Source organism: Scyliorhinus torazame, chromosome 19 (assembly GCF_047496885.1).
Source record: "Scyliorhinus torazame isolate Kashiwa2021f chromosome 19, sScyTor2.1, whole genome shotgun sequence".
In the NCBI taxonomy this organism is placed as follows: Eukaryota; Metazoa; Chordata; class Chondrichthyes; order Carcharhiniformes; family Scyliorhinidae; genus Scyliorhinus; species Scyliorhinus torazame.
The window spans coordinates 29,279,359-29,294,188 of NC_092725.1; the positions used below are offsets into that span (position 1 = coordinate 29,279,359).

At 43.6% G+C, this 14,830-nt stretch overlaps 1 protein-coding gene across 1 annotated transcript in view; it reads right to left on the minus strand.

The window, feature by feature from the left end:
- LOC140395883 (complement factor B-like) overlaps positions 1 to 14,830 on the minus strand; it is a 684,813-nt gene that overhangs the window by 326,757 nt on the left and 343,226 nt on the right. Inside the window, exon 3 of the mRNA XM_072483954.1 lies at positions 332 to 505. Within this exon, the coding sequence (XP_072340055.1) occupies positions 332 to 505 (174 nt within the window). The remainder of the gene's footprint in view (positions 1 to 331; positions 506 to 14,830) is intronic.

Genomic DNA, 14,830 nt, shown 5'->3' on the forward strand with positions numbered 1-14,830 from the left:
TTTGATGGGGACAGTGTAGAGGGAGCTTTACTCTGTATCTAACCCCGTGCTGTACCTGTCCTGGGAGTGTTTGATGGGGACATTGTCGAGGGAGCTTTACTCTGTATCTAACCCCGTGCTGTACCTGTCCTGGGAGTGTTTGATGGGGACAGTGTAGAGGATGCTTTACTCTGTATCTAACCCCGTGCTGTACCTGTCCTAGGAGTGTTTGATGGGGACAGTGTAGAGGGAGCTTTACTCTGTATCTAACCCCGTGCTGTCCCTGCCCTGGGAGTGTTTGATGGGGACGAGTCGAGGGAGATTCATTCAGACAATAACAACGCCACTTTACGTTCGCAGGTCGCCTCGATTCCCAGCCACCTTCCTGCCGAATCGCATCTCCGTGACGATGACCCTCTCAGCACGAACTCCGAGAAGCAGTAGTAGGTGACCATATCTCCCTTCCCAAAACGATTCCCTCGTCTGATTCCACCAAATGGGATTCCAGGATCCTGACAGAAAGTCTCTGAAATGGAAATCACACTTCCAGCCTGATTAACCTCACAACCTCCCGAGGTCACGATGAGGGTCAGAGGTAAACACCGAGCATTTTATCCAAATCAACCCTCTGCCCTCCGTTATCGCTGCGCAGACTGGTGTGAGTGAGCGTGTGTGAGTGTGTTTGAGTGTGTGGTAGTGTGAGACAATGAGTGTGTGAGTGTGAGAGAATGAGTGTGTGTAAATGTCTGTGTGAATGTATGAAGTAGTGTACTTGAAAATGTCTGTGTGGGATGTGAGAGATTGAGTGTGAGTGCGTGTGAGTGTGAGGGAGTGAGTGCGTGAGTGAGTGTTTGTGATTGATGGAGTTTGATTGTGTGTGAGTGTCTTTGTGAATATGTGAGTAGTGTACATGTGAATGTCTGTGCATGAGTGTGTGTGATGTGAGAGAGTGGATGTGGGTGGGTGTTAGAGAGTGAGTGTGTGAGTGAGCGTGTATTCGAGAGTCTGTGCCTGAGTGTGTGTGAGATAGTGTGTGTGATTGATTGAGTTTGATTGTATGTGTGTGTGAGTGTGTTTGTGAGTGTGTGAGTTTAGGTGTGTGAATTTGAGAGAGCGTTAAGTGAGTGTGTAAGAGAGTCTGAGCGTGCGATTGTGCGTGTTTGTTTGTGAATATGTGTTTGTCTGTGTGTGTTTTTGTCTGTGTGTGTGTCTTTGAATTTGTGTGGGAGTTTCTGTGAGTGCGAGTGAGTTTTTGTGTGAGTGTGAATTTGTGTGACTGCAAGTTGGAGTGTGTATGTCTGCATGGGTGTGTGTCTAATTGTGAGCGGGAGTTTGTGTGTGTGAGTGTGAACTTATGTGAATATGAGTGAGTTTGAGTGTGTGTTTGTGTGTGAGAGAGTGTCTATGGTCGTGAATTGGACCGTGTGAGTGAATTTATGTGTGAGTGTGAGTTTATGTAAGTATGAATTGCAATTTGTGTGTGAATTTGTGTGTGAGTTTCTATGTGACTGAGTTTATGCGTGGGTTTGTGCTTGAGTGTGAGTTTGTGTATGAGTTTGCGTGTGAGTGTGAGTTTGTGTGTGAGTGAGGGTTTGTGTGTGAGTTTCTGTGTGAGTGAGTTTGTGTGAGTGTGAGTTTGTGTGTGAGTTTGTGTGTGAGTTTCTATGTGACTGAGTTTATGCGTGGGTTTGTGCGTGAGTGTGAGTTTGTGTATGAGTTTGCGTGTGAGTGTGAGTTTGTGTGTGAGTGAGGGTTTGTGTGTGAGTTTGTGTGAGTATGAGTTTCTGTGTGAGCTTGTGTGTGAGTGTGAGCTCCTGTGTTAGTTTGTGAGTGTGAGTTTGTGAGTGAGTGTGAGTTTGTGTGAGAATGTGAGTTTGTGTGTGAGTATGAGTTTGTGAGAGTGTGAGTTTGTGTGTGAGTTTGTGTGTGAGTTTGAGTGTGAGTGTGAGCTCCTGTGTTAGTTTGTGAGTGTGAGTTTGTGAGTGAGTGTGAGTTTGTGTGAGAATGTGAGTTTGTGTGAGAATGTGAGTTTGTGTGTGAGTATGAGTTTGTGAGAGTGTGAGTTTGTGTATGAGTTTGTGTGTGAGTTTGTGTGTGAGTGTGAGTTTCTGTGTGAGTTTGTGTGTGAGTGTGAGTTTGTGTGTGAGTTTGTGTGTGAGTGTGAGTTTCTGTGTGAGTTTGAGTGTGAGTGTGAGCTCCTGTGTTAGTTTGTGAGTGTGAGTTTGTGAGTGAGTGTGAGTTTGTGTGTGAGTTTGTGTGTGAGTGAGTTTCTGTGTGAGTTTGTGTGTGAGTGTGAGCTCCTGTGTTAGTTTGTGAGTGTGAGTTTGTGAGTGAGTGTGAGTTTGTGTGAGAATGTGAGTTTGTGTGTGAGTATGAGTTTGTGAGAGTGTGAGTTTGTGTGTGAGTTTGTGTGAGTTTGAGCTTGTGTGTGTTTGTGTGAATGTGAGTTTGTGAGTGAGTGTGAGTTTGTGTGTGAGTTTGTGAGTGTCAGTTTGTGTATGAGTGAGTGTGTGTTTTTGTGTGAGTGAGTGTGTGTGTGTGAGTGTGAGTTTGTGTGTGAGTGAGTGTGTGTGTGTGAGTGTGTTTGTGTGTGTGTGAGTGTGTTTGTGTGTGAGTGTGTGTGTGTGTGTGAGTGTGAGTTTGTGTGTGTGTGTGTGTGAGCTGGATTCTCCCACCCCGCCCGCTGCAAGATCACCACGGGTGAGACGCTGAGGATGGAAAAACCCATTGACTTCGGACGGGATTCTCCGATCACCGAGCAATGCAGCCGGAGAATGCGACCACGTGTGCGTGAGCTGGAGAGTGTGTGTGTGAGTTTAAATGGACATGTGGGAGCTTGAATGTGTGGCAGTGGGAGTGTGTGTGTGAGTTTGACTGCGTGTGTGTGGGTTTGACTGTTTGTGTGAGTTTGACTGTGTGTGTGAGTTTGAATGTGTGTGTGAGTTTGACTGTGTGTGTACGTGAGTTTGACTGCGTGTGTGTGTGAGTTTGACTGTGTGTGTGTGAGTTTGAATGTGTGTGAGTTTGAATGTGTGTGTGTGAGTTTGGCTGCGTGTGTGTGAGTTTGAATGTGTGTGTGTGTGAGTTGACTGCGCGTGTGTGTGAGTTTGACTGTGGGTGTGTGAGTTTGACTGTGTGTGTGTGTAAGTTTGACTGTGTGTGTGTGAGTTTGAATGTGTGTCTGTGAGTTTGACTGTGTGTGTAAGTTTGACTGTCTGTGTGTAAGTTTGAATGTGTGTGTGAGTTTGAAGGTGTGTGTGTGAGTTTGAATGTGTCTGTGAGTTTGACTATGTGTGTATGTGAGATTGACTGCGTGTATGTGAGTTTGGTTGTGTGTGTGAGTTTGAATGTGTATGTGTGAGTTTGACTGCGTGTGTGAGAGTATGAATGTGTGTGTGAGTTCGAATGTGTGTGTGTGAGTTTGAATGTGTGTGTGTGAGTTTGAATGTGTGTGTGAGTTTGAATGTGTGTGTGTGTTTGACTGCGTGTGTGTGTGAGTTTGACTGTGTGTGTAAGTTTGACTGTGTGTGTGAGTTTGACTGCTTGTGTGCGTGAGTTTGACTGTGTGTCTGTAAGTTTGACTGTGTGTGTGTGAGTTTGAATGTGTGTGTGAGTTTGAATGTGTGTGTGAGTTTGACTGCGTGTGTGTGTGTTTGAATGTGTGTGTGAGTTTGACTGCGTGGGTGTGAGTTTGAATGTGTGTGTGAGTTTGACTGCGTGGGTGTGAGTTTGAATGTGTGTGTTGAATTTGAATGCGTGTGTGTGAGTTTGATTGTGTGTGTGTGAGTCTGAATGTGTGTGTGTGAGTTTGACTGTGTGTGTGTGAGTATGAATGTGTGTGTGAGTTCGAATGTGTGCGTGTGAGTTTGAATGTGTGTGTGTGAGTTTGAATGTGTGTGTGTGAGTTTGAATGTGTGTATGTGTTTGACTGCGTGTGTGAGTTTGACTGTGTGTGTGTGAGTTTGACTGTGTGTGTGTGAGTTTGAATGTGTGTGTGAGTTCGAATGTGTGTGTGTGTTTGAATGTGTGTGTGTGAGTTTGAATTTGTGTGTGTAAGTTTGACTGTGTGTGTGAGTTTGAATGCTTGTGTGCGTGAGTTTGACTGTGTGTCTGTAAGTTTGACTGTGTGTGTGAGTTTGAATGTGTGTGTGAGTTTGAATGTGTGTGTGAGTTTGACTGCTTCTGTGTGTGTTTGAATGTATGTGTGAGTTTGACTGCGTGGGTGTGAGTTTGAATGTGTGTGTGTGTGAGTTTGACTGCGTGGGTGTGAGTTTGAATGTGTGTGTGTGAGTTTGAATGTGTGTGTGTGTAAGATTGATTGTGTGTGTGTGAGTTTGAATGTGTGTGTGTCAGTTTGACTGTGTGTGTGAGTTTGACTGTGTGTGTGTGTGTTTGAATGTGTGTGTGCTTGAATGTGTGTGTGTGAGTTTGAATGTGTGTGTGTGTTTGACTGCGTGTGTGTGAGTTTGACTGCGTGTGTGTGAGTTTGAATGTGTATGTGAGTTTGACTGTGTGTGTGTGTGTGAGTTTGACTGTGGGTGTGTGAGTTTGACTGCGTGTGTGTAAGTTTGAATGTGTGTGTGTGAGTTGACTGTGTGTGTGAGTTTGACTGCATGTGTGTGAGTTTGAATGTGTGTGTGTGTGAGTTTGAATGTGTATGTGAGTTTGAATGTGTTTGTGTGAGTTTGGCTGCGTGTGTGTGAGTTTGAATGTGTGTGTGAGAGTTTGAATGTGTGTGTGTGAGAGTTTGAATGTGTGTGTGTGTGAGGTTGAATGTGTATGTGAGTTTGAATGTGTTTGACTGCGTGTGTGTGAGTTTGAATGTGTGTGTGTGTGAGTTTGAATGTGTGTGTGTGAGAGTTTGACTACGTGTGTGAGTTTGACGGTGTGTGTGTGAGTTTGACTGCATGTGTGTGGGTTTGAATGTGTGTGTTTGTGAGTTTGAATGTGTGTGTGAGTTTGAATGTGTGTGTCAGTTTGACTGCGTGTGTGTGAGTTTGAATGTGCGTGTGTGTGAGTTTGACTGCGTGTGTGTGTGTGAGTTTGACTGTGGGTGTGTGAGTTTGACTGCGTGTGTGTAAGTTTGAATGTGTGTGTGTGAGTTTGACTGTGTGTGTGTGAGTTTGAATGCGTGTGTGTGTGAGTTTGACTGTGTGTGTGTGAGTTTGAATGTGTGTGTGTGAGTTTGAATGTGTGTGTGAGTTTGAATGTGTGTGTGTGAGTTTGACTGCGTGTGTGTGAGTTTGAATGTGTGTGTGTGTGAGTTTGACTGCGCGTGTGTGTGAGTTTGACTGTGGGTGTGTGAGTTTGACTGTGTGTGTGTGTAAGTTTGACTGTGTGTGTGTGAGTTTGAATGTGTGTGTGAGAGTTTGAATGTGTGTGTGTGTGAGTTTGAATGTGTATGTGAGTTTGAATGTGTTTGACTGCGTGTGTGTGAGTTTGAATGTGTGTGTGTGTGAGTTTGAATGTGTGTGTGTGAGAGTTTGACTACGTGTGTGAGTTTGACGGTGTGTGTGTGAGTTTGACTGCATGTGTGTGGGTTTGAATGTGTGTGTTTGTGAGTTTGAATGTGTGTGTGAGTTTGAATGTGTGTGTCAGTTTGACTGCGTGTGTGTGAGTTTGAATGTGCGTGTGTGTGAGTTTGACTGCGTGTGTGTGTGTGAGTTTGACTGTGGGTGTGTGAGTTTGACTGCGTGTGTGTAAGTTTGAATGTGTGTGTGTGAGTTTGACTGTGTGTGTGTGAGTTTGAATGCGTGTGTGTGTGAGTTTGACTGTGTGTGTGTGAGTTTGAATGTGTGTGTGTGAGTTTGAATGTGTGTGTGAGTTTGAATGTGTGTGTGTGAGTTTGACTGCGTGTGTGTGAGTTTGAATGTGTGTGTGTGTGATTTTGACTGCGCGTGTGTGTGAGTTTGACTGTGGGTGTGTGAGTTTGACTGTGTGTGTGTGTAAGTTTGACTGTGTGTGTGTGAGTTTGAATGTGTGTGTGAGTATGACTGTGTGTGTAAGTTTGACTGTCTGTGTGTAAGTTTGAATGTGTGTGTGAGTTTGAATGTGTGTGTGTGTGAGTTTGAATGTGGCTGTGAGTTTGACTGTGTGTGTATGTGAGATTGACTGCGTGTATGTGGGTTTGATTGTGCGTGTGTGTGAGTTTGAATGTGTGTGTGTGAGTTTGACTGCGTGTGTGTGAGTATGAATGTGTGTGTGAGTTCGAATGTGTGTGTGTGAGTTTGAATGTGTGTGTGTGAGTTTGAATGTGTGTGTGTGAGTTTGAATGTGTGTGTGTGAGTTTGAGTGTGTGTGTGAGTTTGACTGCTTGTATGTGTGAGTTTGACTGTGTGTCTGTAAGTTTGACTGTGTGTGTGTGAGTTTGAATGTGTGTGTGAGTTTGAATGTGTGTGTGAGTTTGACTGTGTGTGTGTGTGTTTGAATGTGTGTGTGAGTTTGACTGCATGGGTGTGAGTTCGAATGTGTGTGTGTAAGTTTGAATGCGTGTGTGTGTAAGTTTGATTGTGTGTGTGTGAGTTTGAATGTGTGTGTGAGTTTGAATGTGTGTGTGTGAGTTTGACTGTGTGTGTGTGTGAGTTTGAATGTGTGTGTGTTTGAATGTGTGTGTGTGAGATTGAATGTGTGTGTGTGAGTTTGAATGTGTGTGTGTGTTTGACAGCGTGTGTGTGAGTTTGACTGCGGTGTGTGAGTTTGAATGTGTGTGTGTGAGTTTAACTGTGGGTGTGTGAGTTTGACTGCGCATGTGTAAGTTTGAATATGTGTGTGTGAGTTGACTGTGTGTGTGAGTTTGACTGCATGTGTGTGAGTTTCAATGCGTGTGTGTGTGAGTTTGAATGTGTGTGTGAGTTTGAATGTGTGTATGTGAGTTTAACTGCATGTGTGTGAGTTTGAATGTGTGGGTGTGAGAGTTTGACTGCGTGTGTGAGTTTGAATGTGTGTGTGTGTGAGTTTGAATGTGTGTGTGACTTTGACTGTGTGTGTGTGAGTTTGACTGCATGTGTGTGAGTTTGAATGTGTGTGTGAGTTTGAATGTGTGTGCGTGTGAGTTTGACTGTGGGTGTGTGAGTTTGACTGCGTGTGTGTAAGTTTGAATGTGTGTGTGTGAGTTTGACTGTGTGTGTGAGAGTTTGAATGTGTGTGTGTGAGTTTGAATGTGTGTGTGTGAGTTTGAATGTGTGAGTGAGTTTGACTGCATGTGTGAGTTTGACTGCGTGTGTGAGTTTGAATGTGTGTGTGTGAGTTTGAATGTGTGTGTGAGTTTGAATGTGTGTGTGTGAGTTTGACTGTGTGTGTGAGTTTGAATGTGTGTGTGTGAGTTTGACTGCGTGTGTGTGTGATTTTGACTGTGTGTGTGTGAGTTTGACTGCGTGTGTGTAAGTTTGAATGTGTGTGAGTTTGAATGTGTGTGTGTGAGTTTGAATGTGTGTGTGTGAGTTTGAATGTGTGTGTGTCTGACTGCGTGTGTGAGTTTGACTGCGTGTGTGTGAGTTTGAATGTGTGTGTGTGTGAGTTTGACTGCGTGTGTGTAAGTTTGAATATGTGTGTGTGAGTTGACTGTGTGTGTGAGTTTGACTGCATGTGTGTGAGTTTGAATGTTTTTGTGTTTGAGTTTGAATATGTGTTTGACTTTGACTGTGTGTGTGTGAGTTTGACTGCATGTGTGTGAGTTTGAATGTGTGTGTGTGAGAGTTTGACTGCGTGTGTGAGTTTGAATGTGTGTGTGTGTGAGTTTGAATGTGTGTGTGACTTTGACTGTGTGTGTCTGAGTTTAACTGCGTGTGTGTGAGTTTGAATGTGCGTGTGTGAGAGTTTGACTGCGTGTGTGAGTTTGAATGTGTGTGCGTGTGAGTTTGAATGTGTGTGTGACTTTGACTGTCTGTGTGTGACTTTGACTGCATGTGTGTGAGTTTGAATGTGTGTGTGAGTTTGAATGTGTGTGTGTGAGTTTGACTGTGTGTGTGTGAGTTTGAATGTGTGTGTGTGTGAGTTTGAATGTGTGTGAGTTTGAATGTGTGTGTGTGAGTTTGACTGCGTGTGTGTGATTTTGAATGTGTGTGCGTGTGAGTTTGACTGTGGGTGTGTGTGTTTGACTGCGTGTGTGTAAGTTTGAATGTGTGTGTGAGTTTGACTGTGGGTGTGTGTGTTTGACTGCGTGTGTGTAAGTTTGAATGTGTGTGTGAGTTTGACTGTGTGTGTGTGAGTTTGAATAGGTGTGTGTGAGTTTGAATGTGTGTGTGTGAGTTTGATTGTGTGTGTGTGAGTCTGAATGTGTGTGTGTGAGTTTGACTGTGTGTGTGTGAGTATGAATGTGTGTGTGAGTTCGAATGTGTGCGTGTGAGTTTGAATGTGTGTGTGTGAGTTTGAATGTGTGTGTGTGAGTTTGAATGTGTGTATGTGTTTGACTGCGTGGGTGTGAGTTTGAATGTGTGTGTTGAATTTGAATGCGTGTGTGTGAGTTTGATTGTGTGTGTGTGAGTCTGAATGTGTGTGTGTGAGTTTGACTGTGTGTGTGTGAGTATGAATGTGTGTGTGAGTTCGAATGTGTGCGTGTGAGTTTGAATGTGTGTGTGTGAGTTTGAATGTGTGTGTGTGAGTTTGAATGTGTGTATGTGTTTGACTGCGTGTGTGAGTTTGACTGTGTGTGTGTGAGTTTGACTGTGTGTGTGTGAGTTTGAATGTGTGTGTGAGTTCGAATGTGTGTGTGTGTTTGAATGTGTGTGTGTGAGTTTGAATTTGTGTGTGTAAGTTTGACTGTGTGTGTGAGTTTGAATGCTTGTGTGCGTGAGTTTGACTGTGTGTCTGTAAGTTTGACTGTGTGTGTGAGTTTGAATGTGTGTGTGAGTTTGAATGTGTGTGTGAGTTTGACTGCTTCTGTGTGTGTTTGAATGTATGTGTGAGTTTGACTGCGTGGGTGTGAGTTTGAATGTGTGTGTGTGTGAGTTTGACTGCGTGGGTGTGAGTTTGAATGTGTGTGTGTGAGTTTGAATGTGTGTGTGTGTAAGATTGATTGTGTGTGTGTGAGTTTGAATGTGTGTGTGTCAGTTTGACTGTGTGTGTGAGTTTGACTGTGTGTGTGTGTGTTTGAATGTGTGTGTGCTTGAATGTGTGTGTGTGAGTTTGAATGTGTGTGTGTGTTTGACTGCGTGTGTGTGAGTTTGACTGCGTGTGTGTGAGTTTGAATGTGTATGTGAGTTTGACTGTGTGTGTGTGTGTGAGTTTGACTGTGGGTGTGTGAGTTTGACTGCGTGTGTGTAAGTTTGAATGTGTGTGTGTGAGTTGACTGTGTGTGTGAGTTTGACTGCATGTGTGTGAGTTTGAATGTGTGTGTGTGTGAGTTTGAATGTGTATGTGAGTTTGAATGTGTTTGTGTGAGTTTGGCTGCGTGTGTGTGAGTTTGAATGTGTGTGTGAGAGTTTGAATGTGTGTGTGTGAGAGTTTGAATGTGTGTGTGTGTGAGGTTGAATGTGTATGTGAGTTTGAATGTGTTTGACTGCGTGTGTGTGAGTTTGAATGTGTGTGTGTGTGAGTTTGAATGTGTGTGTGTGAGAGTTTGACTACGTGTGTGAGTTTGACGGTGTGTGTGTGAGTTTGACTGCATGTGTGTGGGTTTGAATGTGTGTGTTTGTGAGTTTGAATGTGTGTGTGAGTTTGAATGTGTGTGTCAGTTTGACTGCGTGTGTGTGAGTTTGAATGTGCGTGTGTGTGAGTTTGACTGCGTGTGTGTGTGTGAGTTTGACTGTGGGTGTGTGAGTTTGACTGCGTGTGTGTAAGTTTGAATGTGTGTGTGTGAGTTTGACTGTGTGTGTGTGAGTTTGAATGCGTGTGTGTGTGAGTTTGACTGTGTGTGTGTGAGTTTGAATGTGTGTGTGTGAGTTTGAATGTGTGTGTGAGTTTGAATGTGTGTGTGTGAGTTTGACTGCGTGTGTGTGAGTTTGAATGTGTGTGTGTGTGAGTTTGACTGCGCGTGTGTGTGAGTTTGACTGTGGGTGTGTGAGTTTGACTGTGTGTGTGTGTAAGTTTGACTGTGTGTGTGTGAGTTTGAATGTGTGTGTGAGAGTTTGAATGTGTGTGTGTGTGAGTTTGAATGTGTATGTGAGTTTGAATGTGTTTGACTGCGTGTGTGTGAGTTTGAATGTGTGTGTGTGTGAGTTTGAATGTGTGTGTGTGAGAGTTTGACTACGTGTGTGAGTTTGACGGTGTGTGTGTGAGTTTGACTGCATGTGTGTGGGTTTGAATGTGTGTGTTTGTGAGTTTGAATGTGTGTGTGAGTTTGAATGTGTGTGTCAGTTTGACTGCGTGTGTGTGAGTTTGAATGTGCGTGTGTGTGAGTTTGACTGCGTGTGTGTGTGTGAGTTTGACTGTGGGTGTGTGAGTTTGACTGCGTGTGTGTAAGTTTGAATGTGTGTGTGTGAGTTTGACTGTGTGTGTGTGAGTTTGAATGCGTGTGTGTGTGAGTTTGACTGTGTGTGTGTGAGTTTGAATGTGTGTGTGTGAGTTTGAATGTGTGTGTGAGTTTGAATGTGTGTGTGTGAGTTTGACTGCGTGTGTGTGAGTTTGAATGTGTGTGTGTGTGATTTTGACTGCGCGTGTGTGTGAGTTTGACTGTGGGTGTGTGAGTTTGACTGTGTGTGTGTGTAAGTTTGACTGTGTGTGTGTGAGTTTGAATGTGTGTGTGAGTATGACTGTGTGTGTAAGTTTGACTGTCTGTGTGTAAGTTTGAATGTGTGTGTGAGTTTGAATGTGTGTGTGTGTGAGTTTGAATGTGGCTGTGAGTTTGACTGTGTGTGTATGTGAGATTGACTGCGTGTATGTGGGTTTGATTGTGCGTGTGTGTGAGTTTGAATGTGTGTGTGTGAGTTTGACTGCGTGTGTGTGAGTATGAATGTGTGTGTGAGTTCGAATGTGTGTGTGTGAGTTTGAATGTGTGTGTGTGAGTTTGAATGTGTGTGTGTGAGTTTGAATGTGTGTGTGTGAGTTTGAGTGTGTGTGTGAGTTTGACTGCTTGTATGTGTGAGTTTGACTGTGTGTCTGTAAGTTTGACTGTGTGTGTGTGAGTTTGAATGTGTGTGTGAGTTTGAATGTGTGTGTGAGTTTGACTGTGTGTGTGTGTGTTTGAATGTGTGTGTGAGTTTGACTGCATGGGTGTGAGTTCGAATGTGTGTGTGTAAGTTTGAATGCGTGTGTGTGTAAGTTTGATTGTGTGTGTGTGAGTTTGAATGTGTGTGTGAGTTTGAATGTGTGTGTGTGAGTTTGACTGTGTGTGTGTGTGAGTTTGAATGTGTGTGTGTTTGAATGTGTGTGTGTGAGATTGAATGTGTGTGTGTGAGTTTGAATGTGTGTGTGTGTTTGACAGCGTGTGTGTGAGTTTGACTGCGGTGTGTGAGTTTGAATGTGTGTGTGTGAGTTTAACTGTGGGTGTGTGAGTTTGACTGCGCATGTGTAAGTTTGAATATGTGTGTGTGAGTTGACTGTGTGTGTGAGTTTGACTGCATGTGTGTGAGTTTCAATGCGTGTGTGTGTGAGTTTGAATGTGTGTGTGAGTTTGAATGTGTGTATGTGAGTTTAACTGCATGTGTGTGAGTTTGAATGTGTGGGTGTGAGAGTTTGACTGCGTGTGTGAGTTTGAATGTGTGTGTGTGTGAGTTTGAATGTGTGTGTGACTTTGACTGTGTGTGTGTGAGTTTGACTGCATGTGTGTGAGTTTGAATGTGTGTGTGAGTTTGAATGTGTGTGCGTGTGAGTTTGACTGTGGGTGTGTGAGTTTGACTGCGTGTGTGTAAGTTTGAATGTGTGTGTGTGAGTTTGACTGTGTGTGTGAGAGTTTGAATGTGTGTGTGTGAGTTTGAATGTGTGTGTGTGAGTTTGAATGTGTGAGTGAGTTTGACTGCATGTGTGAGTTTGACTGCGTGTGTGAGTTTGAATGTGTGTGTGTGAGTTTGAATGTGTGTGTGAGTTTGAATGTGTGTGTGTGAGTTTGACTGTGTGTGTGAGTTTGAATGTGTGTGTGTGAGTTTGACTGCGTGTGTGTGTGATTTTGACTGTGTGTGTGTGAGTTTGACTGCGTGTGTGTAAGTTTGAATGTGTGTGAGTTTGAATGTGTGTGTGTGAGTTTGAATGTGTGTGTGTGAGTTTGAATGTGTGTGTGTCTGACTGCGTGTGTGAGTTTGACTGCGTGTGTGTGAGTTTGAATGTGTGTGTGTGTGAGTTTGACTGCGTGTGTGTAAGTTTGAATATGTGTGTGTGAGTTGACTGTGTGTGTGAGTTTGACTGCATGTGTGTGAGTTTGAATGTTTTTGTGTTTGAGTTTGAATATGTGTTTGACTTTGACTGTGTGTGTGTGAGTTTGACTGCATGTGTGTGAGTTTGAATGTGTGTGTGTGAGAGTTTGACTGCGTGTGTGAGTTTGAATGTGTGTGTGTGTGAGTTTGAATGTGTGTGTGACTTTGACTGTGTGTGTCTGAGTTTAACTGCGTGTGTGTGAGTTTGAATGTGCGTGTGTGAGAGTTTGACTGCGTGTGTGAGTTTGAATGTGTGTGCGTGTGAGTTTGAATGTGTGTGTGACTTTGACTGTCTGTGTGTGACTTTGACTGCATGTGTGTGAGTTTGAATGTGTGTGTGAGTTTGAATGTGTGTGTGTGAGTTTGACTGTGTGTGTGTGAGTTTGAATGTGTGTGTGTGTGAGTTTGAATGTGTGTGAGTTTGAATGTGTGTGTGTGAGTTTGACTGCGTGTGTGTGATTTTGAATGTGTGTGCGTGTGAGTTTGACTGTGGGTGTGTGTGTTTGACTGCGTGTGTGTAAGTTTGAATGTGTGTGTGAGTTTGACTGTGGGTGTGTGTGTTTGACTGCGTGTGTGTAAGTTTGAATGTGTGTGTGAGTTTGACTGTGTGTGTGTGAGTTTGAATAGGTGTGTGTGAGTTTGAATGTGTGTGTGTGAGAGTTTGACTGCGTGTGTGAGTTTGAATGTGTGTGTGTGAGTTTGACTGTGTGTGTGTGAGTTTGAATGTGTGTGTGAGTATGACTGTGTGTGTAAGTTTGACTGTCTGTGTGTAAGTTTGAATGTGTGTGTGAGTTTGAATGTGTGTGTGAGTTTGAATGTGTCTGTGAGTTTGACTGTGCGTGTATGTGAGATTGACTGCGTGTATGTGAGTTTGATTGTGCGTGTGTGTGAGTTTGAATGTGTGTGTGTGAGTTTGACTGCGTGTGTGTGAGTATGAATGTGTGTGTGAGTTCGAATGTGTGTGTGTGAGTTTGAATGTGTGTGTGTGAGTTTGAATGTGTGTGTGTGTGAGTTTGAATGTGTGTGTGTGTTTGACTGCGTGTGTGTGTGTGAGTTTGACTGTGTGTGTGTAAGTTTGACTGTGTGTGTGTGAGTTTGAGTGTGTGTGTGAGTTTGACTGCTTGTGTGTGTGAGTTTGACTGTGTGTCTGTAAGTTTGACTGTGTGTGTGTGAGTTTGAATGTGTGTGTGAGTTTGAATGTGTGTGTGAGTTTGACTGTGTGTGTGTGTGTTTGAATGTGTGTGTGAGTTTGACTGTGTGTGTGTGTGTGAGTTTGACTGTGTGTGTGTGAATTTGAATGTGTGTGTGTTTGAATGTGTGTGTGTGAGATTGAATGTGTGTGTGTGAGTTTGAATGTGTGTGTGTGTTTGACTGCGTGTGTGTGAGTTTGACTGCGTGTGTGTGAGTTTGAATGTGTGTGTGTGAGTTTAACTGTGGGTGTGTGAGTTTGACTGCGCGTGTGTAAGTTTGAATATGTGTGTGTGAATTGACTGTGCGTGTGTGAGTTTGACTGCATGTGTGTGAGTTTCAATGCGTGTGTGTGAGTTTGAATGTGTGTGTGAGTTTGAATGTGTGTGTGTGAGTTTGAATGTGTGTGTGTGTTTGACTGCGTGTGTGTGTGAGTTTGACTGTGTGTGTAAGTTTGACTGTGTGTGTGTGAGTTTGAATGTGTGTGTGAGTTTGAATGTGTGTGTGAGTTTGACTGTGTGTGTGTGTGTTTGAATGTGTGTGTGAGTTTGACTGTGTGTGTGTGTGAGTTTGACTGTGTGTGTGTGAGTTTGAATGTGTGTGTGTTTGAATGTGTGTGTGTGAGATTGAATGTGTGTGTGTGTTTGACTGCGTGTGTGTGAGTTTGACTGCGTGTGTGTGAGTTTGAATGTGTGTGTGTGAGTTTAACTGTGGGTGTGTGAGTTTGACTGCGCGTGGGTAAGTTTGAATATGTGTGTGTGAGTTGACTGTGCGTGTGTGAGTTTGACTGCATGTGTGTGAGTTTCAATGCGTGTGTGTGAGTTTGAATGTGTGTGTGAGTTTGAATGTGTGTGTGTGAGTTTGAATGTGTGTGTGTGTTTGACTGCGTGTGTGTGTGAGTTTGACTGTGTGTGTAAGTTTGACTGTGTGTGTGAGTTTGACTGCTTGTGTGCGTGAGTTTGACTGTGTGTCTGTAAGTCTGACTGTGTGTGTGTGAGTTTGAATGTGTGTGTGAGTTTGAATGTGTGTGTGAGTTTGACTGCGTGTGTGTGTGTTTGAATGTGTGTGTGAGTTTGACTGCGTGGGTGTGAGTTTGAATGTGTGTGTGAGTTTGACTGCGTGGGTGTGAGTTTGAATGTGTGTGTGTGAATTTGAATGCGTGTGTGTGAGTTTGATTGTGTGTGTGTGAGTCTGAATGTGTGTGTGTGAGTTTGACTGTGTGTGTGTGAGTATGAATGTGTGTGTGAGTTCGAATGTGTGCGTGTGAGTTTGAATGTGTGTGTGTGAGTTTGAATGTGTGTGTGTGAGTTTGAATGTGTGTGTGTGTTTGACTGCGTGTGTGAGTTTGACTGTGTGTGTGTGAGTTTGACTGTGTGTTT